Genomic DNA, 27962 nt, shown 5'->3' on the forward strand with positions numbered 1-27962 from the left:
TGCTCACAGGCCAACCTCATCTGGACTACCCTCACCAAGATTGTTTTCTCATATGATTCTAGGTTGTACTAAGCTGATTTAAAAACAGCCATTACTGCTGATAAAGGATCTATCCTGTGAGTACAAGCACCTAAGTTCGACCCTGAGCAGAACTTAAGGATCTGGGTGTGAAAGTGCACACTTGTGATCCTAGCACAAGGCAGGTGTAGACAGGCACATCCCTGGGGCTTGCTGGCCACCCAGCATACTCTGCTTATAAGTTCCAGATCAGTGACAGACCCTGTCTAAAGGTGGACAGTACCTGAGGAATGACACTCAAGGTTTTCCTTTGGTCTCCACATACACACAAAATGTGCACATGTATACAAATACCTTAATAGATTGGCTTAAAAAGCATAGTAGTGCACACCTTTAATCCCAGCATTTGAGAGGCAGAGACAGGTGATTTCTGCGAGTTTGGAGGTAGCCTTGTCTATAGATGAGTTCCAGGACAGCCAGAGCTACATAGTAAGACCCTGTCTCAAAAAAACCAAAACCAACCAATCAAATACACACACACACACACACACACACACACACACACACACACACACACGCACAAGTTATGAGTGTGACAAGTTAAAAATTATCTGGGTATATATTTTTCTTTTCTTTTTAATTTGGGTATAACCAGTGCTGGCTGCCTCTATCAAGCTTTGAAACTTTTGGCAAAGACCATCCTAAATCCAGGGCTAGAGAGATGGCACTAGCTGTTCTTCCAGAGGACCAGGGTTCAATTCCACATAGGAGTTTACAAATGTCTATAACTCCAGTTCCAGAGGATCTGATACCCTCACACAATGCACATAAAGTTAAAAAAAAATTATCAATTACTCTAAGCATACATTTTATTACTGTTAGAAGTTTCAACTTAATAGGAAAATGATTCCCCATGCAACTTTCCCATTTCCAAGCTAGATATAATTTTTCTTTCAACATTTTAAACAATAGCAATGAAAAAACTTGAACAATAGAATACTTCAAATCTTAAAAGACAGAATTCATTTCAACCTGTCTGGACTCCAAAAACATAATAAGTTGTCAGTTTGTAGATAATTCATTAGGATAATTAATAATAAGATACTCATTTTATAGAAGGGAAACTTCTTTAAAACTTCCGCTTTTTGATTACTTTCTAGATACTTGATTTTATTAATGAGATGCCCTCACCTTCACAAAGTCTTTAATCTCAAAGGGTAGTTTCTTGCAAGCATTCAGGAGCTCCGCTGTTTTAACTTTAATTTCAATCTCACCTGTTGGCATTTTCTTGGGGAAAAAAAGACCTATGTTAGAAAATCATTTTTCAGGACATATGCAATATAAATTTGTAAAAAACATGCATTTATATACATATATAATTTTTATATTTTTATTTATATCTTTGGCTCTTAAGATCAGCAAATATCATTACATATTTGTCAAGATCGACATGCCTCTTTGTGCACACTTATATGGGTGTTGAATCTTTGAGTTCATAAGTGGAATTTAGGAACTTTAGTGCTAAGTGTCCACAAGGGACTCAATCTATGTTGTTAATGTATACACAGGTATTGAAGATACACAAAGACAAACTCTATTTCCTAAACTACTGACTGGATTCTCTTGTCCTGGAGGGCGGGAGATAACTGTCCCAGAAACTTTCACCACAGATTCCACAGGGGCTTCACATAGTATCTTCTTCACAGATGCAGCCGACTGCAAATAAGTGGGGAGGAGAGTCAGTTCTGAGAATAAATGAAAGAACCCTTCAGTGAGCCCAGAGTTTAGAAAAATGATATTCATAGCTTACTTGCTGTAATATTAGAGCTGTCTCAATGATGTTATTACAACGGTTTGTAAATTCCATTTGCCACTTTGGTCCCATATAACACAGCTAGTAAGACCACTGAGAGCCTTCCCTCCCGCCTTTCCTTTGACAGGGTCTCACTATATAGTCCCCACTGGATTTGAATTCTCAGCCTTCCAAGTGCTGAGATTGTAGGTGTGCACTACCATGTTCACTGGCTACTCACTATGCAGATGAGTCAGTCTGGCCTCAAACTGCTTCTGCCTCCCAAATGCTGGGGTTAAAGGTGTGCACCACTATGCCTGGCTTGCCAGCTTTTATTTTCAGACAGAGTCTAAGTTGCCCAAGTGAGTGTGTGTTTGTATGTCTGTGTACACATGTGCCATGGCCTGTATGTAGAGGTCAGAGGACAGCTTGTGAGAGCTGGTGGTTCTCTCCTTCCACCATGTGGGTCCCAGAGATCAACCCCAGGCTGTCAGCTTGGTGGCAAGAATCTTTATCTACTGGGCCACCTCCACAGCCCTAAATCACATCTCTGTCTTTGGTATACTTTCATGTATATGTGCGTGTACATGTGCGCGCACACACACACACACACTTTAGATAGGGTCTCATGTCATCTAGACTGGCCTTGAATTTGTGAGCTCTTGCATTTGCCTCCCAATGATGAGATTGTAAGTGTATGCTATCATGTTTGACATATTTTCTTTGAAAATTATTTTTAGGTTATGCTTTTTTCCTATGAATTTCATCTTCACATTCTGGGTCCTTTCCTGATTTTTTGATAGCTAATTTATTTATTACATTTATTTATTACATTGTATGTGTGTATATGCACAAGCCCTCACACGAGTGTGGCACGGCACACATGGAAGTCAGAATAACTTGTGGGAGTTGGTTTTTTCCTTCTACCATGTGGGTTTTGAACTCACACTATCAGGCTTGGTGGCAGGCACCTTTATACCCTCTGAGCCATCTTGTTACCTGAGGCCCTGCCTCTCCCTTTTGCATAGTTTTTATATACTAGAGAATTTGGCCTTTGTCTATGGTATTAGCTGTTTGCATGAATGTATGTGAATAAAACATACACATGCTTGGTGCCCTTGGAAGCCAACATTGGATTCCCTGGAACTGGAGATAGAGACGGCTATGAGCTGTTATGTACGTGTTGGGACTTGAACCTGGTCCTTAAAAAAACAAACAAACAAACAAAAAAAAAAACAAAAACAAACAAAAAAAAACAGCATGTGCTCTTAGCAGATTAGCCATCTCTTCCTTCAGTTCATCCATCATACCTTAATATGTAGTTTTGTTTTTATTAACAATTAACCGCTAAAATTAAAACTTCAGAATGCTGATTAAACTATTTAGCTTACATCCTATCAAAGAAGCTTTTAGATAATGGTAGGAAACCTTTTATTACCTCATCCTGGGGAATGATAATTTGAACAAGACCATGGCAATCTCTTAGGACTAAGAAGGTGTTTTGCCTGAATAATGGAAAAAGAAAGAATATTTTAGGATAAAGTTTCTCAGCTCAAAAATGTAAAGACAAAACCAGTAATAAAAGTTCCATGTAATTGCCCCATTTTATAATTATGCACTTTTATAAGTTATATTCATGCAACTATCTTATGACATTTTTTTCTTTCTTTTTTTTTTTTGAGAAAGGATCAGATCTTGTTGCCTAGTCCTAAATTTGTCTATGAACTTGACATCTTCCCGCCTTGGCTTTTTAAGTAGCTGAGATTATTATAGGTATGTACTGCCACACCTGGCCAAATTTTTTTTTCAACTAGAATTATTAATTATTCATATAGCTACTAATTTGCTATATGTGCCTCAGAGATCTGTTTGCCTTAGCCCCTCTCCAGTGCTGGGATTAAAGGTGCACACCATCATGCCTAGCTAGTTTTCGAATGTGGTTGCTGCCAGCATCTCTTTTGCAGTGTCAGGGAAGCATGCAATCACTTGTTTGCAGTAAAATCCCTCACAAAGTCTCAGACCTGTGTACCAGGCTCTTACAGCACTATCAGCAGAAAAGAAGGTTCGCCATGGCAATCATGGCGAAGAAAAGTCTGAAAGCTACTTTTGTAAAGATTCACTTTCATCTCAATTATGTATCTGCGTGTGGGTATGTGCATGTGAATGCAGGTACCTGGAAGGCCAGTGGCATCAAATTCCCCTGGAGCTGGAGTCACAGGCAGTTGTGAGCCTGATGTAAATGCTGGTAAATAAAGTATGGGTCTGCAAGAGCAGAATTCACCCTTAACTCCTGAGCCATCTCTCCAGCCCCTGAAAATGTTTCTTGATCTTGCCTGCAACATTGAAAGTGGATTTCTCATATAAAGAAATTGAGGACTATGGCTTTTGTCAACTACAGGTATGAAGATTTGATGGGTTCTGAAGAAGAGGTTTACTTCTTCCTGATGCCTTTCTTCTTACTTGTGGAAGATGATGAACTATCTTTCTCATTTGTTCTAGCATCTTATAGGAACTCAATGTGCTAAAATCAAATAAATGGTTTTAATACATGGTCTGGAATCAGCTTTAACTATACCCTGTGTGCAAACAATGATATACTCATATGATGGTTAGGGCTGCCTAACTTCTTAATTTCTGTTGCAAAGGACATCAAGTACATTGTATTGTGGTCACTGTTCTTGAAAAAGTTAGCTATGAAGTCTTTTCTCAGAGAGTGCTAATGTTCTAAGAAGGAATTTGGGCACAACAATTTTACTCAACTTGGGAGTATGGTTTTATTTTTATACAATAACTAACAGTTAAATTGCTGGCAACTGAATACGGTGGCACATGTCTTTAATTCCAACACTTGGGAGGCAGCGGTAAGTGGATTTCTGTGGATTCCAGGCCAGCCAGCTACACAGTAGACCCTGTCTCAAAACAAAACAATAACAACAAAAACCAAGATTGCTGGTTGCCTGGGAGAGTAAATGGGAAGGCAGCTTTTAACAGCTGCCCCCTTTAGTAAGAGGTACTAGATTAAGATGTGAACATTTCAAGGACACTGAACACCATTTAGAGCTCATAGTGTTGTTCAGGAGTACATGGAGTACCTATGTAGGAAAGGTCTTGAAGTACAAGGAGTTGACAGTCAACTTTCAACCCAAGTAAGTGAGCTACATTAACGAGAGTACCATAACAAGGACTGTATTGGACTGAATGGGAACAAGCATTTATCTTTGTTTGCCTATTCCTTCCTATAATGTCTGTAATCAATGCAATGGAATAAATTCTAAGAGTAAGTTTTTATTATTCAAGAAAATAAAACTTAAATCCTTTTTCCTTTATGTAGTTTATTAATAAAGGGAAATGGGCTGGAGAGATGGCTCAGAGGTTAAGAGCACTTCTTGCTCTCTCTTCCAAAAGACACAGGCTTGATTCCCAGCACCCAGATGGCAGCTCACAACTGTCTATAACTCTAGTTTCCATGGAATTAAACTCCCTTTTATGACTTCTGTAGGCACCAGGCATGTGGGTATCCAGACATACATACATGCAAAATACCCATACACATAAGGGTGTGGGGGACAGGATGGAATAGCCATTTTCCAGTAATTCATTAAAAAGAAAACACAAAGAGAAAGAGACAGCCAATGCATGTTTTCTCTAGGCCTTTTGAAAAGGGCAGAGGTATTCCTTTATCTACATACATGTGACTCTACAAGGGTGACACTGCAGATATCCAGGGGACAAATACAGTTTAAAAAGAAATGCTTGCCGAGCGGTGGTGGCGCACACATTTAATCCCACTTGGGAGACAGAGGCAGACAGATCTCTGTGAGTTTGAGGCCACCTGCGTCTACAAAGTGAGTTCCAGGACAGACTCCAAAGCTACAGAGAAACCCTATCTCAGAAAAAAATGAAAAGAAAAGAAAAAAGAAATGCTCCAAGAATGTTACTACAGCAAAACTATAAGTCTGCACTGTCACACAGCATAGTGTTGACACAGTTATAAACAAGCAAGTTAAGGACAAGATTCTTGCCAAGATTTGTATTGAACATGCCAAGCACTCTAACAGCCAGGGTAAATTTTTTTAAATGACAAATAGCTACCCACATTTTGGATTTCTTCAATATGAATTAACGTGCTAACATGCTTTGGAACATAAGAGATGAACACAAAAAACAACAAATGGGTTTGGGACCTAAGGAATCACTATTCATGTTTCTTTTTTCTTTTTAAGCCTTTTCTCTACTTAAAGGTTTACTAAAGCAAGCTCATTGCTGCTTCTTTGCTGGCTTACAGAATTCTAGTCTATTCCTAGTTGCTGGTTATAAGAACTTTTCAGCATTAGCTCATGATTCTTTCAGTCCACTAGTGGACCAGGTTTTGTCACTATACCCTTAACAGATGAAAGTGACACTGTTAAAAGTTTCCAAAGCAAAACAGAATGGAAAATGTAGTGAATTCTGAGAGAAATACAAAAGGTTGGAATTGCTTGGGAATACAACCTTCATGCATTCCTAAATCATTTGCCTTAGTTTACCTTCGGTATTGAATCCATCCACACAGAGTAACTTCTTGGCCTAAGTGGGAAGAACGCAATTCTCCACATGTGTTGGTCCGAGCAACAAAGCTACTAAATTCTTTAAAAAAAGAAGAAAAAAAATTATAAAAGGCAACAGAAAAATATTTGTAGTTTGTTTAAAATGTTGTCCATTCAAGGTATATTAGCTGTTTTAGGTCAATGGGCAAAGTTAATAAAAATTTTAAATTACATTTATGTGTATACCATACATGTGGGAGCCCATGTGCCATGGTGCATCTGTGGAGGTCAGAGGGCAAGTTGTTTGATTCTGTTCTCTTCTTGCATCCTCATTGTGGGTCCTGGAAATGAACTCTGGTCCTCAGGCTTGGCAGTAAATGCCTCAATTCACTGACCCATCTTGATATACTGATGAGGTTTATAAATAGGCTAGATCATACAATTTCTCTATTGTGTTTACCTGCAAACGTGTCAAAGCCCAAATTAATTACTGTCCCTAAGTAAAATGTTACATTCTGTTTAGGAATCTGAACTTTTTACATGACCTGGCACTTGCATGGGCCTAAAATTGTAATTGTCCAACTTTCAATACTACATTTTTCTTTGTCAAATGAAATATGACCTTAGAAATTATCTTAAGTTTGACAGTACAGTTACTATTCAGCTTTAGTACAAATTTACTTTATAACAATCATTTGTATAATAATTAATTAAAAGTGTGAAAAAGATTGTTATTTTTGGTTTTTCTATTAGTAGTATCAACTGAACACAGACGATTCTATGTTATGTGCAGTTATTATTGTTTTTTGTTTTGTTTTTTTTCAAGGGAAAAAAACCTTGATTATAAGTAGCGAAGAGAATGACCTGCTTGCTATAAAAACAGAGTTAAGACTGAGGAAACAATCTATCAAAGGCAGGCGGAAGACCGTCCCTGCTTTCACCTGGAATTCTTTGTGAACTCAACGCTAGACTTCTAGAGAGAGAACTCCAGATTGGCTGGGTGGTCTTTCCGATCGGTCTGGATAAACTCTTGCATAGACGACTTAACCAAGAACCAAGATACATGTTGAAGTCCCAGGGTCGAGAAAGGCAGTCACGAATTCCAAGCTGTGGGTGTGGTGGTGCTCAAAACTCGGTTTCGGGAATACCAGAGAACCCTTAAAATTGTAGTTCCCACTTAAATGCACCCAAAGTAGACTAGACTGCAAGGTCTCTAGGGCCCTTGGGTGAGCGGATAGGGCAAAACCTTTGCTCATTCAATGCATCCGTTCCCACTTTAATCAAACAAGGCTGCGTCCCGAAGACACCAAGATTCCAAACCGCAGCGGCGGCGCGACCCCAGCCCAGTCCAGACGCGGGGAGGCCGGTCATCAGGCGCGTCCTTCCTTTATCACCTCGTCTTCTCGAAGGTGACCAGCATAAGCAGAAGGCGCCTCAAATCCCCCGAACGTGGCAACCCATCTTGAGTTTTGGAGGGCAAACAAACCCAAAAAGCTCGGAGGTTCGAACCTAGACACAAAACACGATCCCGAAACCAGTAACTCTCACGCTCTGCGAGCACCAAACTCACGTAAGTTATTCGGCCAATCAGAGCGAGGGTGCCTCCGCCATGTTTATTGTGGGCGGAAGTTTGAGAGAGAAAGCTTCGCACCGGTTGTAAAACGGAAGAGCAACTCGGCACAATCGGGAATTTGACGGTACTGATTCGAGTCTACAAGCCGTGCCCTCAGTTAAGATGGCGGCTTCAGTTGCTAATTTACGTGAAATCGGCGGGCCCCCAGAGAGGCTTTCCGCGTCGGCCGCAGAGCAAGTCGGGAAACGATTTTAAACAGGAGGGCGTGGAGTGCGCGGAGTTGCGCCTTCGCGAAGGGAGTTTCTGGTCTACTTCTGGTCACAGGCGAGGGGCCTTTGGAGACGCCTTGTCTCTTGAGGGCAGACGCTAGCCTCCGAGGAGTGAGGGTCGCAGAGCCGGGCCGCTAGGGAAGCGGAGCTGTCTCTCCCAAGGTGAAGTCTCAGGTATTGTTGCCCTCGTCTGAGCGAGCCAAGGTCCCCCCGCTGGCCTTGATGTCTCTTCTGAACTCACCAGGGACGGTTTCGCTTCTCGCTTAGCAGTCATTTTGGCTGCTTTCTTTCTTTCTTTCTTTCTTTCTTTCTTTTTTTTTTTTTTTTTTCTTATAAAAACCAAAAGCTTCCTCTCGACGTAGTCTTGGAGCCAGACTTGAAGAATGATTCGTGAATCCGGGATGGATGACAGCGTCATTACGACATATTTTTGGTAAGATGTTTTGGGTGGGTCCTGGATTGACTATGTACTGCACTGAGCTCTGTTGTGTGGCCACTGTCTTTGCGATACTTTTGGGTATTTAGACGGGGACACACCGAACCTAACGTTCAGGTGAGCCTTGGTATTGGAGCAGTCAGTTGACTCTTGTGGCAATATTGCAGTGATTATTAATTCACCCACAAGAGGAGTAACTGAGTTTCACTTGTGTGTTATGAACTGAGTGCAAGAGGATTTGGCGAGATATGATGTTCTGTGGATACTAAAAAGCTGCTGAAAGGATAAGTCTTGGGAAACATTTCGGACCCTTCCAGTCTGTCAACTGGCAACATAGTAGTTTACATAATGGGTCATTTGAGGAGTAAATGAAACCGTAGTACCAGCACAAGGGAGAATGAGGCAAGAGAATTTCTGTGAGTTTTAGGCCAGCCTGAGCTACACACTCACTATAAGCAAAAAGAGAACATATGTTTAAGGCTGGATATTTGTTAGGTGATTACAAACAAATTTGGAAAATAATGAATGCTTAGCAATTATTGTACCCAATAACATACTTCAAAGAAAAATTCTGTAATCTAACCCCACTGAAGTGCACACTGGGAGGCCCACCAGGAGTGTGGTCAAAGCTCACATCATGGAAATACTTTATACCTACGGGAAGGTGAAAAATGCCTATTTAAATGTTGCATCCCTATCTAGGCTGTGTTTTATTTTATTTTTAAACATGTGTGTCCACATGTACTATGGTGTGGGTATAGCAGTCTGAGGACAGCTTGCAGAAGTCAGTTCTCTACTACTGTATGGGTTTCAGGAATTGAACTCAGGTTATCTAGCTTAGCTACAAGTGCCTTTAATTGCTGAACCATCTCACCAGCCTTGGGGTTTTGAGACTCCAGATAAAGCTAAGGTGCCAAAGCTGTCAGAAGAGGAATTGATGGCACAAGATTACTATCCCCCTAATATAGACAACTGGCTCTTCCAGGTAATTTACCCTCCCTAGAGAATATTGCCAACCCCCTCCTCTGTGGTACACCGCTCCTGTGGACCATCATTGTCACGGGGTGCTACTCTAGTCCCAATCTGTTGACAACTGAACCTCTTTTACTCTATGTCCCATCTGGCCCAGTTTTGTCTCTTTTCTGACTGAAGGAGGGTTAGTAGGAAAGGAAATCCCTTCCTCGGGCAGGTTTGGAAGGTGGCAGTTGAGGCACTAACTCTGCAGGTAAAGTTTTGGCCACAGGATGTGGCTGGTGGGTGGTTGTACCTGTAAAGATGTCCTCTGGTTGTTTGACTAGAGAGTTCACCTCTTCTGGCTGCTGAGGGTAGTAAGTAGCAAAGCCGGCAGCCTTGAACAGTGCTTCAGTTTGGGAATGCAGTTTTCATTTTCATTGGTGATCTTGGGTCAGTGTAGTGCCCAGATTTAGTGTTGCTGTTGCTTTGCAGCCTCCTTCAGGAAAGGTGAGGGTCCCAACTGTGAGATAGCTGCCTTTCCTCTTAAAACTGATCTTTGTTCCCTTGATAGAATGTTCTAACCTCCAAGGACCCTGGAAGAGAGGCATCACCCACCATGCCAGTTGTCATAAATATTCTGTCTTTCCATGTGCTCACACAAACTCACTTCATGTCTTTTTGAAATTGGCAAGCCAGATTAGAGGCAGCCCTTTAGGGTCATCATGAAGCCCCTGTTATGCCCATCATTCATGGTGGGCTTGCAGGTCTCCTTGGCAACACATATATCACATTATTTGACTTATTCTAGAGCTCATGCTATTAAGTTCTTGTTTTAGCATTTCTCTTCACAGCAACAGAACAAGTGGGAAAGGTGGGGAGTGGGAAGGAAAGAGAGTAAGAAATAAGTACCTGTAGAGCAGTGTGCACGAGTTAATTTTAGTGCTTGGAATTCTAGAGTTATTATTATTATTTTTTTTCATTGCAGACCATGGATCCTTATGATTTACAAGGATCAGCTTCTAGACGAAGGACCTCAAATCTTAAAGATTATTTTGTAGGTGCCACCCCTCTGCAGAAACGACTGGAATCTGTCAGGAGGCAGAGTTCATTTTTTCCCAGTCCACCTCGAAGGAAAATTCTCCAATGTACACAGTTGCAGGTATGATTTGTTCACCTTTGGGATAGTCAGTGATTGAAAATATATGAATAAGAATATATAGTTTACATAATGATTTATAGTACTTTTAATATCTTTTTTTTAAAAAAGGTTTATTTATTTAATATGTATACAGTGTTATGACATGTAGGCACCATATCTCATGAATGATAATGAGCCACCGTGTGGTTGCTGGAAATTGAACTCAGGACCTCTAGAAGAACAGCCAGTGCTCTTAACTTTGTTATTATTCATCCTCTAACCCCATCTGATCCTATTCTTTCTCCTAAATAGTCTTCTTTCTTCATATTATCTTATCTTGTTATCCCTACCCTTATGAACTCTTCCTTCCCTCTCACAGTCCTTTTTCTGCATCCATGACTACACAGACTACACAGAGAAAACTTACCTTTCTGAGTCTGGCTTACTTTGCCTAACATAACATTCTCTAATTCTGTCCATTTTCTTGCAAATGTCATGATTTCATCTTTCTTTATAGCTTGAAAAATTTCCATTGTGTATGTATACCACATTTTTCTTTTTCGTGAGTGTGCATGCGTGTGTGCGTGCATGCGTGTGTGCGTGCATGCGTGTGTGTGTGTGTGTGTGTGTGTGTGTGTGCGCGTTTAAGAGAGTTTAAGACAGGTTCTCTTTATAGAGCCTGGGCTGGCCTGGAACTCACTATGTTTATGAGACTGGCCACAAACTAACAGAGATCTACCAGCCTCTGCCTCCTGAGTGTTAGAATTAAAGGCATGCCTAGTCTAACACATTTTCTTTATTTAATATGCACATGAATTGAGCATGTATCTTTATGGTGTGTTACTCAGAGTCCTGTGGATATATACTCAAGAGTGTCTAGCTGGGTCATAGTTTTAGTGTTTTAAAGATCTTCCACACTGACTTCATAGTGTTCACTGGTTTAAATTTCTACCAAAGTGTTTTGTTTTTGATGGCTCTTGTGGTTCTAACAGAAGATAGGTAAGCATATTTTCAAGTGCTGTTTTATTTATTATACTGAATTAGGCTTTGTTGCATAAAGTGGACTTGCTGTCAAATAATTAGTTAAATGACTTAAGGTTAATTAAACTAGATCCTTCAAAAATACTTTTGTATATGTGGTAAAAGCCCAGGGCTGTGAATGTGCTAGGCAAGCACTATGCCATTAAGTGACAGTACCACTATTTTTAAGATACATATAAAGCAGAACATAAATGTCTATCTATGAAATATTTTTTGAAATCCTGTGAAATGTCATTTGTTTATATTCCAGCAGCTAGAGTCAATGAAGTAGACAAAACCCTGTCCCCAGCAAGCTTACACTCCGGTTGGAAAGGTAGACAAGAGAAATAGCACACATACCCAGGTCAAATGCCAGATCATAGTAAGTACTAAGGAGAAAAATAAAAGGGCTAGGAGATAGTGACAGCCTTGGAGTGATACATTTCTTTAGAGTGGCCTCTTAGATAAGAACTAAGATCTGAATGAAATGGAGAGCTGTCTTATATAAACATCCAGGGGAAGAATTTTCCACACAGGAAGGGAGGCAAAGGCAGAGGACCATTTAATGGCCTATAAAGTCTACAAGCTCCATTTGAGATTAATCTTGGGAAAACAGAATCATGTACCAAGTAGTAAATTTATATTAAATATATACACTACTATGATTAAATTTTTATCCATGTTTTTACTTTTTAAAATGTTTTTACTTGATTTTATTTTTATTTTTCTGATTTAGGAAGAAATCGATCCTCAGAAGGTTGCATTTCTCCTCCACAAACAATGGACTGTATATAGTTTAACTCCTTTGTATAAATTCTCCTATACTAATCTCAAAGAATATTCTAGACTTCTGAGTGCATTTATTGCTGCTGAAAAGCAAAAAGGACTTGCTGTGGAAGTGGGAGAAGACTTCAATATCAAAGTGGTTTTCTCCACTCTAGTTGGAGTGAAAGGAACACAAAGGGACCCTGAAGCATTTCTTGTGCAGGTATAGTAGTGTGTATGTAACATTTACTTCATAGAGGGGGAAAAAAAAAAAAAACCAAAAAATCTGTGTTTTGTTGGTTTGGAATGGAAATTACAGTTTTTTCTTATTGCTTGTCAGTTTTTGTTGTTGGCTTTTTAAACTCCTAAGCTTGTGATTTTAAGTTTTTTGATTATATTTATGTATTTGTTTATTTAATTTTATGTGTATATGTATGTGATTGTGTGCTACAGTGTACTTGTGGAATTTGGAGAACTTAGTGGAATTGGTTCTCTCTAACATATAGGATCCTGGGGATTAAACTGGGGTTGTTAGGTGTGGCACCAGTTGTCTTAATTTGCTAAACCATCTTGCTAGCCCAGAGCTTATGGTTTTTAAGTCTTATTCTTTTTTGTTGTTTTTCCTTTTTTTCTTATGTTACATGAAATCTTATTCCATATTATAATAATTAGATATGACTAACTTAATTTGTTTCCTACATGTGTAGGTAATTTTTTTGTGGGTAGAATATGATGTTGACTTTAGAAACCACACAGAGGTATAAAGGAAGTTTAAGAGACTTGTACTGACTAGATAGCTCAGCAAGTTAAGGCTGGTGGTCTGAATTCCAACCAAAGTTGGAAGGAGAGAACTGACCCCACAAAGGGCACACTTGCCCTCAAATTATCCACTCACATACACACCATAACAAGTTTTTAAAAATCACAATTTAACGTTTTGGTATACATCTATTTGCTTATGTGAATCAATATAGTCTTAAAATTGGGATCTCACTGTCCATAATTTGTGTTTTGGCTAATCAGTATTGTAGATAATTATTCATAATTAGGAATTGTGCATTTTTGTAGATACAGGTGAATGTTCTAGTTCTAGTTCTTTTCTTCCCCCTTAACCCCCTCCCCTTCACCCACCCCCCCTTTTTTTTGGAGACAAGTTTCTCTGTATAGTTCTGTCTGTACTGGAACTTGCTCTGTAGACCAGGCTGGCTTCAAATTCACAGAGATCCACCTGCCTCTGCCTCCAGAGTGCTGGGATTAAAGACTTGCACCATGACTGCCCAGTATCTAGTTATTTTCTGCTGTGATAAAACACTGACCCAAAGCAACTTGGCTTATACTTCCATGTCACAGTTCATGAGGAAAGCCAAGGCAGGAATTCAGCTGCTTACTGGTATTTTCCCCATGGCCTTTTTAGTTTGCTTTCTTATACAGTCCAGAACCCTGCCCAGGGTGGCACTACCCACAGTGAGCTGGGCATTCCCGTATCAGTCATTAATCAAGAAAATGCCCCAGAGACTTGTCTACGAGGCCAGTCTGACATAGCAGTGCCTCAGTTGATGACCCTCTTCTCACATGACTATAGTAGCTGTGTCAATGTGACTAAAAACTAACCAGCACACTATAATTCATTGGATTTTCTTTTTTTAGGTTTTAGCTCCTAGAAGCAAAATTTTAGTAAAATCCTGTGTATTATATCATCCCATATGGTATGTGATGCCATGTGACCCTCAGAAATGCAGTGCTTCTTGTGTCTGCCTGTAAGTTGTGCATAAAAGGAACAACCCTGTCTTTCAATTGTTAAGAGATTAGCTTTTATTTTTTGAGACAGGGTCTCACTGTGTAGCCCTGGATGGCTGACCTGAAACTTGCAATGTTGACTAGAAAGTCCTTAAACTCACAGAGATTTTCCAGCTTCTGCCTTTTGAGTTCAGAATTAAAAGTGTGTGCTACCACACCCTGCCACGTTTACTAATGCCCACATCTTCTTCCCATCCCCCCCCCCCCAGTTTTTTTTTTCCTCCTTTTTCTTGACACAGGATCTTCCTGTGTAACAGTGGCTGGCCTGGAGCTCACAGAGATCTGACTGCCTCTTTGTGGGATTAAAAGTTTGTGTAACTGTTCCCAGCTCAGATAAACTAATCTTAACCTTTGAAAAAGGACATTAATTCTCAAGCTGTAGAAAAAGACTAGATTCATTTGTATAAATTAGAGGTCAGCAAAGTAATATGTAGGCTGGCTCTTTCTCTTTCCCAAAAGACAGTCGTGCTTTATATCTCTGGCTGACCCATACTCAGACTTGGGGGCAGTCCTGTCTCAGCCTCCCAAGTACTAAGTTTAGAGGTATATGCCACCATGTCCAACTTTTTTCTTGTTTCTGTAAATAATTGTTTTTCTTGGAACATATCCCATTTCATTTGCATTCATTGTGTTTGGCTACCTTTGGGCTGTAACTAGAGATTTTAAGTAATTAGTTGTGACAGAGACCATATATCCTGCATCCTACAAAAGTAAAATATTTAATATCTGCTTCCTCACCTGTTCTTTGTTTTTTGTTTTTTTAATTTTTCTTGAGATGGGATCTCATGTGGCCTAGGATGGCCTTGGACTCACAGTGGCATTGAGCCATGCTGGGTTGCCCTTGGTCCTTTCAGATGCCGGGATTACAGTATACACAACTATGTCTGGTACTGTCTGGCCCTTTAAGAAAAAGTCCATTTCCTACAGAGTGGGGCTGTAGAGGGATGGCCAACTGGTGCACATGGCAGCTTCACTGTTGCCTCCAGTGATGGCAATGCCATATTGCATGAGGACTCTCCCAGTTCTTAGGCAAATTCCAAATGATTCTGACCCCAAATACCTGAAAGACTGCCAAGAGAAGAATAAAAACAACAACAAAAAAAAAAAAACAAAACAAAACAAAACAAAAAAACAAAAACAAAGGTGCAGTGAAGATGTTACCAACCAGGGATGATTACCCAAGGCTCAAGGAGTTAGAAGAAAAATGCAATTAAACACAATTAAAAACAGAATTTTAAACAGCGTTACTCTAAGGATTTTCAAGTCTCCTTTTGTTGAATTTAGCTTACAGTAGGGACAACACAAAGCAATCCTCACAAACTGCACAGTGAGTACATGAAAAGATCATTTTCCTATTAGTGCAAACCAAAGCCTTTCATTAGCATGATCACTACCACTGACTATATATTAAAAACAAAATAATGCAGCAGGCATGGTGCTGCATGCCTATAGTCCCAGCATTTGAGAGGCAGAGGCAAGCAGATAGGTCTCTGAGTATGAGGCCAGCCTGGTCTGCATAGTGACTTCCAGGAGAGCCAGTCTCAAAAACACAACAAAGCAAAACAGAACACAATAATAATAATAATAACAATAATAATAGTAAATGTGTGGAGAACTTGGAACCCTCATGCATTGCAAAAAAGTTTTACATCTACTTTGGAAAGCAATGGGCTTCAAAATCTCATTTCTTGATAAACTTCTTGGATTCTTAGGTCATGAGAGTGTGATACATACAGTCTGTTTGGTCTTGGAGATGTTTAATCCTTCATGATCTCTTGAATAAGAAGATATGATAAAAGAAAATAATTGATCCTTTATTAAGAAATATGATGGGGTCAGGTGTTGGTGGCACATGCCATTAATCCGAGCACTCAGAAGGCAAAGGCCAGTCTGGTCTCCAGAGTGATAGTAGGGTTTTGTTTGTTTTTTATTTAACATCTTGGGGGCCTGCCAAAGATTAAATAATACCCCAAATAAACACATAGGGACTTATTCTTACTTATGAATGCCTGGCTTTAGCTTGGCTTGTTCCTAGTCAGCTTTTCTTAAATTATCCCATCTACTTTTTGCCTCTGGGCTTTTACTTTCCCTATGGCTGGGTGGCTGGCCTCTGGCATCTTGATTCTCCCTCTTCTCTCTCTCCTCTTATTTATTCTATCTGCCTGCCAGCCTTGCTCCTATGTAACTCTCTCTCTCTCTTATGTAACTATTGGCTATTCAGCTCTTTATTAGACTAATCATGTATTTTAGACAGGTACAGTAACACAGCTTTATAGAGTTAAACAAATGCAACATAAAAGAATGCAATACATCTTTATATCACAAAACAAATATTCCACAACAAAACTCTGTCTCAAAAAACAAAAACTATGATGGGCAATAATTTAAATGTTGCCCTGGTCAGTACTTTACAAAAACTATTATGAAGTATTTTGAAGGTATGTTTTTGCTTTGTAATTCACACTGGGAAATTTGAGGAGTTAGTCATGGGAAAATAATTAAGATTTTTTTTTTCTAGACGGGGTTTCTCTGTGTAAGCCCTAACTGTCCTGGAAGTAGCTTTCTAGACCAGGCTGGCTTTGAACTCAAAGAGATCCGCTTGCCTCTGTCTCCCAAATGCTGGGATTAAAGGCATGTACCTTCACCACCTGGCAATTTTAAACTATCTTGAACAGACTGGTACAGTGGACCAAGTTGAAAGAACTTTAAATTTTGGTAGAAGTAATTTTAGTGCCTTAATATAGGTTGAGGGGAGATTTACATTTTACATATAATAGCAAAGATGAATGTATTAGGCTTTTAAAATTTATTAATTTTATTTTATATGTGTTTTCCCTGTATGTATGTCTGACCACATGTGTGCTTGGTGCCCTTGGAGGTCAGAAGAGGGCATCAGATCCCTGGAACTGGAATTATGGATGGTTGTAAACCATCACATGGGTGCTGGGAATTGAACCCTGTCCTCTACAAGAGCAACAAGTGCTCCTCACTGCTGAGTCATCTCTTCAGCCCTGAGCATTTTTTATGTAAAGCTGTCAACTAAAAACTAGAGGTCTGTAATCTTAGATTATATCAGTAGTACAATCTAGGTAAAAAATGATGAGCTAATCAGATTTTTTTCCCCCTAACCTAGAGCCTTGTATGTACTCTGCCACTAAGTTAGATTCTTAGGGCCTTGTAATTAAACTTTTCTGAAGTAAATATGTTCACTTTTGGATGGCGCCTACATGCATAAGAAGTTCAGAGAAGGGAACTTATGAGTGTATGTCCTAGAAAGAATGGGTTGAAGACACTGAAGACCTTGAACTTGACAGTGTGTGTAGTGTGGACCAGCAGGTGTATGAGGGCTTTTCCTATAGAAGATAGATTAGATTTTATTTGTCTTACATGCCCGTAATGAAGAAGGTAATTCAGTGGATGGGAACTTTATGCAACACGGAAGAGCATTTTAAGTTGATGGAAAGAGGTGGTGTGGGAAATGTTCCTCTTCAATGTCAAAACATAAGCTGTTGGACATAAAGATTTTCTGTAGTCTCTTTTAAAGTTGAGGGTCCCCCCACCCAAGATATTGTACCTGAGTGTACCACATAAGGATTTCCTAATTTGGTTTTTGGCAAGATTTTGCCATATGCTCTGTTTGTAGTATAGAAAAATATTGCTCAAAAGTCAATATTTTGATTAATGATTAGAGAAGCTCCTTTTTATGGTTTTATATTCAGCTATTTTTATTACTTTAATTTTAATTTTTTAATGAAGCAAAGTTGGAGTTTATGAAAACTCAGTTTTAATACATATTTAATTATAGATATTAGGGGAGAGACTGTATTTTAAAAATGAGCTATATAAGGTGGCTCACACATGTATCCAGCACTTTGTTTTGGGTTTTTGTTTTGTGTGCTTTTTTAAAGTGTTTTATTAGCATATGTAAATCATGTATAATGATGGGTCTCACACTTGTTTATGATACATTTTCATCATTATCCCTTGAGTTCCTCCCACTCCTGCTGATCTCCCTCCTTTTCCCAGCTGGTTCCCCTCCACTTTCCTGTCTTGGTTTTTAGTGACCCAGAAGTTTAATTAGGGCTGTTTCCAGGAACATGGGTGAGGAGTTATTTACAGGCGCACTTGTCAGTGGCTTTTTCACTGAAGAAAATCATTGTGGGACTTTGAGTTTCTTCCTCTTTCAGGTCAGAATGTTGATGAACTCAATCTTCTGCAGGTAATCATAGTTGCTAAGAATTCAAGAGAGCCAGGTTATGTTCATAAGACAGCATTTCATATTGTTTCCGCCTCTTCCTCTATGTCCTAGGGGTAACCTTCACTTACTCAGCACTGGCCAGTTGTAAGCTTCTGTGGTTTACTGTGAACCACAGCAAAAAGAAACTTCTGGCCAAAGATGACAGCAGTATTTATTCATCTATGTGCACAACATAAATATTTTTAGAAGGCGACTTGTCCATTAAGCAATAAAACAGCAGTACTTTGCCCACCAGGGCCAATGTTTATAGTTCCAGACATGAATTCCTTCCTGTGGAGCAGGCCTCAAATCTAATCAGAAAGTAGTTACTCCCACAACAGTTGTGTTTCTATTGCACTATTCTCTCTCTTTCTCTCTCTCTCTCTCTCATATATATATATGATATATATGTGTATATATATATCATATATATGTGTGTGTGTGTGTTTGTGTGTGTGTATGTATATATGTATATAGTATATATATTAATTATTTGATGCAATAAATTAGGAGCATGTGCCACCATGCTTGGCCTTATTTTTAATATACTCATTAATTTTGAGAAAATAAAATTTAGGAGTAAATGGTCTTTTGAATTTAATGAACTTGTTTTGGCTTTACCTTGTAGATTCTCTCAAAATCTCAGTCATCCCGTGAGCACAGAGAAGGTAGAGTGTTGTGGACTGGTTGGTTCTGCTGTGTCTTTGGAGAGAGTCTTCTGGGAACTGTTTCTGAAGATTTTACCTGTCTACCCCTATTTCTTGCAAATGGAGCAGAGTCCAACACATCTTTAATTGGAGGCTGGTTTCAGAAAACCTTTGACTGTTGCTTCAGTCCTTTAACAATCAGTGCGTTTAATCTTTCCTGGATGGCTGCTATGTGGACTGCATGTAAAATGGACCATTATGTGGCTACTACAGAGTTTTTTTGGTCTGTGCCCTGTCACCCTCAAAGCTTGGATATTTCTTATGCAATTCATCCAGAGGATGCAAAAGCTTTATGGGACAGTGTCCACAAAACATCTGGGGAGATTACCCAGGAGGAAGTTGACTTATTTATGGACTGCCTTTATTCACATTTCCATAGGCATTTCAAAATTCACTTGTCAGCCACAAGATTGGTTCGTGTCTCGACATCTGTAGCTTCAGCACACACTGATGGGAAAATAAAGGTTAGTTTGTGTCATGGACTGGTGTTTGTGGGGCTGTAATTGGAACCAGCTGATCAGCCCCGGGTTGTTCCTAAGTGAGGGCATGGATGAGGGAAAGGCTAGCTATAGACAATAAAAGACAGAGAGACATAAGATAGTGTCAGGAGGGCATCTTCCTTCAGTCCATACTGAATGTGCCCAGTTTATTCATACACCAACTTAGGTAAATCAACCAAAAATGGGGACAATGCCAGAAGACTTCTATTATTATGTATAAAGGGCAAATAGCAATTACTTCCCTTAATCCTAAGGCACTCCATGACTGCACGTACTCTTTGCTTTCATGTACTCCATAGCTGTATATCCTCTACCCTTGAGGATGAATGTAAACCCATATGGACCCAAGTCTATTGTTATTTACATAGGAGCCATTTACCACAGAGACCCAGGAATCCTGTAGCCATTAAGCTAATGTCTTAAGGACAATAGGAATGATTTGATCTCTAAACTCATGGCAAGGTGGAATGGATTCCATATACGGGTCTGATAAGTTTGAATACATCTAATTAAATTTCTTCATGTCATGTTTTCCAAATGTGTGGTGATTATATTTTTTACACGAAGAAACACACTTGAATGCATAGCAGTTCAAGATTTATTGCATGCTTTATAAATGATCCACCAGTAATGGAAGGGCACTACGTACTGTGCACTGTAGAGCAGAGTAATATGAACTACCCTCAAGCAACTGAAATTTTAAAAATTGACATACTTTGAAATAATTATTAAAATAACAGTTTTTTTTTTGGGGGGGTTGGTTTTTCAAGACAGCTTTTCTGTGTAGCTTTGGAGCCTTTCCTGGAACTCACTTAGTAGACCAGGGTGGCCTCAAAATCACAGAGATCTGCCTGCTTCTGCCTCCCTAGTGTTGGGATTAAAGGCATGTACCACCAGTGTCTGGCTAATAACAGCATTTGTATGGGTGGGATAAAATTACAGCCAATGACAGGATATCATCTTTGCCTTCTAGGTTTTCTATTGCCATTAGGAAAGAAGTCAGAGAGACATGGTTTTTATGTTCTGTAAAGAAACATAGTTGGCTCCTAATATATATTTAAATTTTTTTTTTAATTTATGTATGTGGGGATTTTGCCTGCATGTATGTCTGTACACCATATGTGTATCATGCCCAGTGCCCATGGAGGCTAGAAGAGGAAACCTTTGGATTCACAGAAACTGGAGTTTGGTTGTGAGTGTCACAAGGGTTCTGGGAATTGAATCTGTGTCTTCTGGAAGAGCAGCCGGTGCTCTTAGCCACTAAGCCATCTCCCTAGACCCCTTAAGATATATTTAGGTACATATCATTGTTAATACTCTTAACAGAGTTTAATTCTACTTTTTCTTTCTACTTTAAAACTTTTTGTGTATTTGTCCTTTTGTGTGTGTGTGGTAGGAATTCAACATAGTGCCTTGTACATGCTAGCCACAAGTACTCAACCACTGGGCTACTTACACTCTTACATACTTACAGGTATAGTATGACACAGAAAGAGTTGAGAGTTATAGTCTTATCATTTCCATCTCTATCTTTTCTTTGTATTATCCTAGTTACTTTGAAATAGTTAATAAATTGTAGACTATACTCACCCAACTGTGCTATAAAAACATTAGAACTAATTCCTCCTAACTGGTTGTACTTTGCTATCCATTATATAAAACCCCTCTCTATCTCTTAGCTATTGATGAGCACTATTATCTTCTATGAGATTTGTTTTGTTTGAGGAAAGGTTTCATGTAGCCCAGGCTAGCCTTGATCTCATTATATAGCTTAAGATGATGTTGAATTCCCAATCCTTCCACCTCCCCTCCAAAGTACTGGGATCATAGCTGTTTGTGTATCATTACTCATCAAGATCAATGTTTTCAGCTTTTACAGTGAATGAGAGCATGCCATATTTGTCTTTCTGTGCCTAATAGATATTAATTCTAATTTTTAGAACAACACTGCATATTTAGTCCATGTTTATTTTAAAAAAAGGAAATCAAGGCCATCATAAGTTTAGATGACACATTCAAGATAGACTATGAAGAAATGGATGTGTGGGGCTGGCTTAGTGGGCATTGTCTAACAGGGTAAGGGCACTTACTGCCAAGCAGAATAATCTGAGTTTGGTCCCTGGATCTCACATGTTGGAAGGAGATAACTGACTCCTGACTCCTGAAAGTTAGCCTCTGACTTCCACACATGCTGTGGCATGCACATACATCCATAAAGACACACACAAAAATAAGTTTTTTTATAAAAAGAAAAGGAAGCTGGACAGTGGTGGCACATACCTTTAATTCCAGCACTCAGGAGGCAGAGACAGGAGGATCTCTGTGAGTTCAAGGCCAGCCTGATCAACAGAGTGAGTTATAGGACAGACTCCAAAAGCTACACAGAGAAACCCTGTCTCAAAAAATAAAAAATAAATAAATAAGTAAATAAATAAAAAAAAAAGTCACTATTTGAACTAAATTTTATGTCTTATGTTCCATGAGTACTATATAACTAACATTTTCAAACTGGAGGTCAAAATGAAATATAATAGGCTGGAAAGTCATTTTGATGAGAACTAAGATTTAATTAAAAACAAAAGGAACTTAATATAGTGGCACATACTTCTAATTCTAGCACTTGGGAGGTACAGGCAAGAGGATAGGTGGTTCAAGGTTATCCTTGGCAACATAAGGTTTCAAAGCTAGCGTGGGCTACTTAAGACCCTGTCTTAAAAAAACTAAAACAAGACTGAAGAGATGGTGGGTTGGTGATTAAGAGCATGTTCTTGCAGAGGACCAGAGTCTAGTTCCTAGTGCTCATATTGGGTAGGTCACAATCACTTATGTCTTCAGTTCCAGAAGATCCAACACCTTCTTCTGGCTTTTTAAAATTCGGCTCATCTGGTTGAGAACTGCATTGCTCTTGCAGAGGATCTGAGTTGTGTTCTCAGTACCAATACCAGGCAGTTCACAACTACCTGTAACTCTAGCTCCAAGAGATCAGATGCCTCTGGCCTCTTCTGGCACTTGGATTCATGTGCATATACCTACACCCATTACTGCATAATTAAAAATAAACAAGGGGAGAGAGAAGGAAGGGGGAACTGTGGTTGGTATGTAAAATGAATTTAAAAATTAAATGAAAAATAAAATATGGAGATAATATAAAAATAAATAAATAGAATCAACAAAAAACATGGCAGAAACAAAAAAAAAACCCCTCATCAATCAAATTGCTTTGTCATCATAATACGATCTTAATTTTAAAATCTTTTTTTTTTCTTTTGCAGATTCTGTGTCATAAATACTTCATTGGTGTGTTGGCATATATGACAGAACTGGCAATTTTTCAAATTGAGTGAATTCTAGTATGGACTACAAATGATTCATTATAAACCCTCTCAATTATTTCCTGAGTTGCTATTCCAAGTGGGACAGTGGAAGAAATGTAGCACCTGGCTTTTGATGGCGTCTTCGGAGTTGCCTAAGTGGATCTAGAACACCGCAGTGGTGGTGGGTGAGCCATGTTCAAGTGCTGTGTACCCGTCATATCACTGTGGTCATGTTATATATAATGCAGTAGAAGATGCTGAATTGTTAATATAAAAATATCCAACTTAATCAAATAAACATATCTAACATCTGGTGTTTCTGATTTAGGTTATTCTGTTGGCGAGGCTTGCCTCTGTGGTTCCTGTTTAAGTTCCTCAATTTTTCATTTCCAGATTTCCCTCAGTTATTATTGATTCTGTTTCCATTTTTAAATCTTGAACTGTCTTTATTAATTTCCTCCCAGTATTTGTGTTTTCATAGATTTCTTTAAGGGATTTATTCATTTGCTCTTTAAGGACCTCTATCATACTCATAAAGGCTATTTTAAGATCTTTGTCTTGTAGTTCACCTATGTTGCAATTCTCAGGGCCCTACTGTGGTAGAGCTGCTAGCTGTGCTGGAGACATATTGTTCTGGCTATTACTGATTATGTTTTTAATGATGATACCTAGACATCTGGTTTGGGAAGATTATAATTTGAGACACTGATATCTGGTCCTGTCTTTGTTGGGTAGATGTTTTGTTCCTTAGTTTCTGTTGCCCTGTAGTTCTTAGGAGAAAGTGGTGTCTGTGTGTTGCATGGTAGGAAAATCTAGTGGGATCTTGATAGGTATGGCCACTGGGAGTCCCAGATAATGAATACATAACATACCCAAACTTATGGGACACAATGAAGGTGGTTCTAAGAAGTAAGTTCAAAGCACTGAGTGCCTACATAAAAAATTGGAGAGATGGCATACTAGCAACTTAACATACCTGAAAGCTCTAGAACAAAAATAAGAAATCTCACCTAAGAGTAGACAGGAAGAAATAAACTTAGGGATGAAATCAACAAAATAGAAATAAAACAATATACAGAATCAATGAAACCAAATAGTTGGTTCTTAGAGAAAATAAGATTGGCAACCCCCTATTCAAATTACTAGAAGGCAGAGAGAGAAAAAATCCAAATTAACAAAGTTAGAAATGAAAAGGGGGACCTAGCAGCACCAAGGAAATCCAGAGTTATAAGAACATCCTTTGAAAACCTTCCCTCCACCAAATTGGAAAATCTAAAAGAAATAATTTTTTTGATATATATACCACTTACCAAAGTTAAGATCAGGTAAACAATTTAAACAGACCTATAACAATGAAATAAAAGCAGTCATTGTGGGAGAAAGAGAGGGGAGGTGTGGGGAGGGGACTCGGAGTACAGGAGGGGAAGCTTCCATTGGGATTTATTTTATGAGAGGAAAAAAAAAAAAAAAAATCCCAACCAAAAAATGCCCAAGGTCAGATGGTTTTAGTATAGAATTCTACAGTTAGTTACCCTGATACCCAAACCACATAAACAGCCAACAAAGAGTATTACACACTGTGGTTGTTTGAATAGGAATGACCTCCATAGGTCATAGATCTAAATTCTTGGTCACTAAGCAGTGGCATTATTAGGTGTGGCCTTGTTGGAGTAGGTATAGCCTTGTAGGGCTTTGAGGTTTCAGAAGCTCAAACCAGTTCCAGTGTCTCTTTTCCTATTGCGTGTGGATCTGTGGATCTCCATAGAACTCTTAACTACTGCTCCAGCACGATGTCAGCCTGCATGCTGCCATGTTTCCTTTCTTGATGACAATAAACTAAACCTTGGAACTGTAAGTCAGCCCTAAATAAATGTTTTTCTTTATAAGAGTTGTCATGGTCATGGTCTTTTCATAGCAATAGAATGTCGACTAAGATACAGACTATTAAGGGATATTGAACATAAATACATAAATTCTCAATAAAATATTTGCAAAACCAAATCCAAGAACATATCAAAAAGATCACCACCATAATCAAGTAGGCTTCATCCCAGAGATGCAGGGATGGTTCAATATATGTAAATCAATAAATGTAATTCACTATATAAATAGATTGAAGAAAAAAACCCCACATGATTATCTCATTAGATGCAGAAAAGGCCTTTGACAAAATCCAACACTGAACAAAGATAAAAGTACTCGAGAAGTTGGACAGTGGTGGCATATGCCTTTAATCCCAGCACTCAGGAGGCAGAGGCAAGCAGATGTCTGTGAGTTCAAGACAAGCCTGATCTACAGAGAAAATTCCAGGACAGGCTCCAAAGCTAAATCCCTGTCTTGAAAAACAAACAAAAAACTTTCTAAAATATAGACATATATAATGACTATCCAATTGAAATTGTGAAATAATGGGGTAGACAGAGATTCAATTGTTCATCTCTTGTCACCAGGTGAAGCTTCCAGTCTCAGGATTGGGTTATGTCTGATTGAGTTGTTGAACAAAGGGGGTCCCATGAGAATCCCCCCAATCCCAGACTATTGCCAAAATTGTAGGGTACTCTTCACAAAACGGCAGCCAGGCACCATTGCTGAAGACTCCTTCACAACAGTTTGAACATGAATAAATTGATCTAGTGCCTACATAGAAACTTCACTCCTCCATCCTAGTGTCTTTGGTTCAGGACAATACTCTGCCTGCTTCCACAAGAGGAACATAAATACCAACCCTTGGATCAACAATAGTGTCCTGCCTGCAAGGTGTGCTAGTTTGATGATGGCTGAGAGTATGTAGGAGTGACCAATAATATCTGATGTAACTTAAGGCCCATTCAGTGAGATAGAGCCCATATCCAACACTGTTTGGTTGACCAAGAACCTAAGACTAGGTAGCTCAGGTGTTGTGTAACTTTAAAAAAGCAGCTCGAGCAAAAGACACCATGCAACAGAGTTCAAGCAGAAGGAATTTTTATTGAGGAAAGGGAGTGTGTGCGTGCAGGAACATCAGCATCGGGAAAGAGGAAAGATGCGGGGGGGGGGGGGAGGGTGAGAACAGACAGGGAGAGGAAGAGAGAGAGAGAGAGAGAAGGATGGGAGGTGGGCAGGGCCCTTTTAAAAGGGAACATAGTAAATAGGCACAGCTGGTGCTCTTAGTGGCAGCAGCTGAGGGCATATTCTGTCAGAACTCCAAAGGCAGGCCAGTACAAATGCATAAATATTAACATCAGGAACCCAGGTTAAAACCAAATATTACTATTCTGGGCCTCAAACTCAGAGATCCACCTGCCTGTGCTTCTGAATTGCTAGGACAAGTTTGTGTGATGAGTGGCCAACCTAAGTTCTATAGTGAGGCTCTTATCTTAAAACCCCCAAAATATATGTTGAACAAACACTGCTTCTAGGACTGTGGATTAGCTCAGTTGGTAGAGTACTTGCGCAGCATGCACAAAACTCTGGGTTCAAGCCCCAGCACCATGTAAACCAGGAATGGTGATGGCTACTCCTATAGCCCTAGCACTTGGGAGGTGAAGGCAGTATCTCAAATTCACAGGAGGCCCTATAGGTAAATAAATAAATAAAATTTAAAAAGCTCAGTGATTAAAAGCACTGGCTGCTCTACCACAGTTTCTGAGTTCAATTCCCAGCAATACATGGTGGCTCTCAACCATCTATAATGGGATCTGATAGCCTCTTCTGGCATGCAGGCATACATGCAGACAGAACACTCATACATAAAACAATTATGTTTTTAAAAAGCTTCAAAAGAGAAACAAACTCTTAAGTTTCTAAAGTGAAGTGAGATTGAGACTTAACAATTTCCTCTGGCTTCAGCCTTTTCAGTGCTGGGAATGCAGGTGTGGCTTGAGGACCCAGGTTCAAATCTCTACTACCTTACTCAAAGCTGAGTGTGGCCCATAAATTTTGGGCCTGGACTACATAGCAAGACCAATCTCAATAAATAACCTCCCCCTCAAAACCCCAAACAAACTCGTGTCTGTTGGCAGTAGGGAATACTTAGCCGTAGTTTGGTGTTGCCATCTTCGATGGTGTTAAGGCACCAGCAATTTTGTCTACCTTTGTTTTTGTACCACAGGGAAAAGCCAAAAATGCAGTCTTACTAAGAAAATTACTTTGGTTCATAGATGCTTTGAAAGACTCCTGGGGCTTGAAGCTGGTACTTTGAGAACCATTTATCTAGTAGCTTAATCAAACTCATTGAAGGTAGGGACTATTCTTGCTTAATGAACCCCAAACTCATCTTATTCACTTTGGGCATGTGCCCTCTTTTCCTATGAATTCAGACTCAGAGAAACAACCTTTTGTTTTAAAATCGGCCTTTGAGAGATATTTCTGACTCAAACCGTACCAGTCTTACAGTATTTATTGTAGGTTATGTTTCTATAACTCTAGTGGACGTGTGGCATAAACACAGGGGCAGAATGTGGCTTTGGGAAGATACATAACACCAGTTCCATCATTAAACACACAGGCAGGCTTCCTCTGTAGTCACACTTAGGTAAGTGCATTGAATGGGTTTGGACTAGAGGGTCAGTCCTTTCAGTACAGAGTTGTAGAACTCTCATATGCCAGAAAAATATGTTTACAGATTGGGTAATATAAAATATATCAGGAGAAGTCACTTTCAGGATGAAACATTTCTAACTTTATATAAAAGAAATGTAAGATACAAAAAAATTGTAAAAATCCAAACAAACAGTAAAGTTAGGACTAATTAGGACTGGAGAGATGGCTTAGCAGGTAAAGACATTTGCTGCCAAGCCCGATGAACTGAGTTTGATTCCTGGAACCCAGCTGATGGAGGGAAAAGACCAACTCCTGCAAATCGTCCTCTGGTACTGAGGCATACTACACACACACACACACACACTCTAAAAAAGTTAAAAACAAAAAATTAAAAG

At 39.3% G+C, this 27962-nt stretch overlaps 2 protein-coding genes across 3 annotated transcripts in view; one reads left to right on the forward strand and one right to left on the reverse strand.

Moving 5' to 3' along the window:
* The window catches only part of Dars2 (aspartyl-tRNA synthetase 2, mitochondrial), a 28893-nt gene extending 21093 nt beyond the window's left edge, over positions 1-7800 (reverse strand). Inside the window, exons 1-5 of one of the 2 annotated variants that reach the window (XM_051186079.1) lie at positions 7278-7800; positions 6337-6436; positions 3249-3315; positions 1633-1734; positions 1210-1305 (exon numbers count right to left, since the gene is read on the reverse strand). In XM_051186079.1, the coding sequence (XP_051042036.1) occupies positions 1210-1305; positions 1633-1734; positions 3249-3315; positions 6337-6436; positions 7278-7401 (489 nt within the window). In that variant the 5' untranslated portion in view covers positions 7402-7800. Of the gene's footprint in view, positions 1-1209; positions 1306-1632; positions 1735-3248; positions 3316-6336; positions 6437-7277 lie in introns of those variants that run through there. The other variant, XM_051186080.1, reaches the window with a different exon arrangement.
* Positions 7801-8511: 711 nt separating this feature from the next.
* On the forward strand, positions 8512-23360 carry Cenpl (centromere protein L). Its single transcript, XM_051186081.1, has 5 exons — positions 8512-8611; positions 10554-10727; positions 12463-12714; positions 19154-19696; positions 23005-23360. The coding sequence occupies exons 2-5, from the start codon at positions 10557-10559 to the stop codon at positions 23074-23076; spliced, it is 1038 nt and encodes a 345-aa protein (XP_051042038.1). The 5' UTR covers positions 8512-8611; positions 10554-10556; the 3' UTR covers positions 23077-23360.
* The last annotated feature ends 4602 nt before the right edge of the window (positions 23361-27962 follow it).

The sequence above is a fragment of the Phodopus roborovskii genome, unplaced genomic scaffold (assembly GCF_943737965.1).
Source record: "Phodopus roborovskii unplaced genomic scaffold, PHOROB, whole genome shotgun sequence".
In the NCBI taxonomy this organism is placed as follows: domain Eukaryota; kingdom Metazoa; phylum Chordata; class Mammalia; order Rodentia; family Cricetidae; genus Phodopus; species Phodopus roborovskii.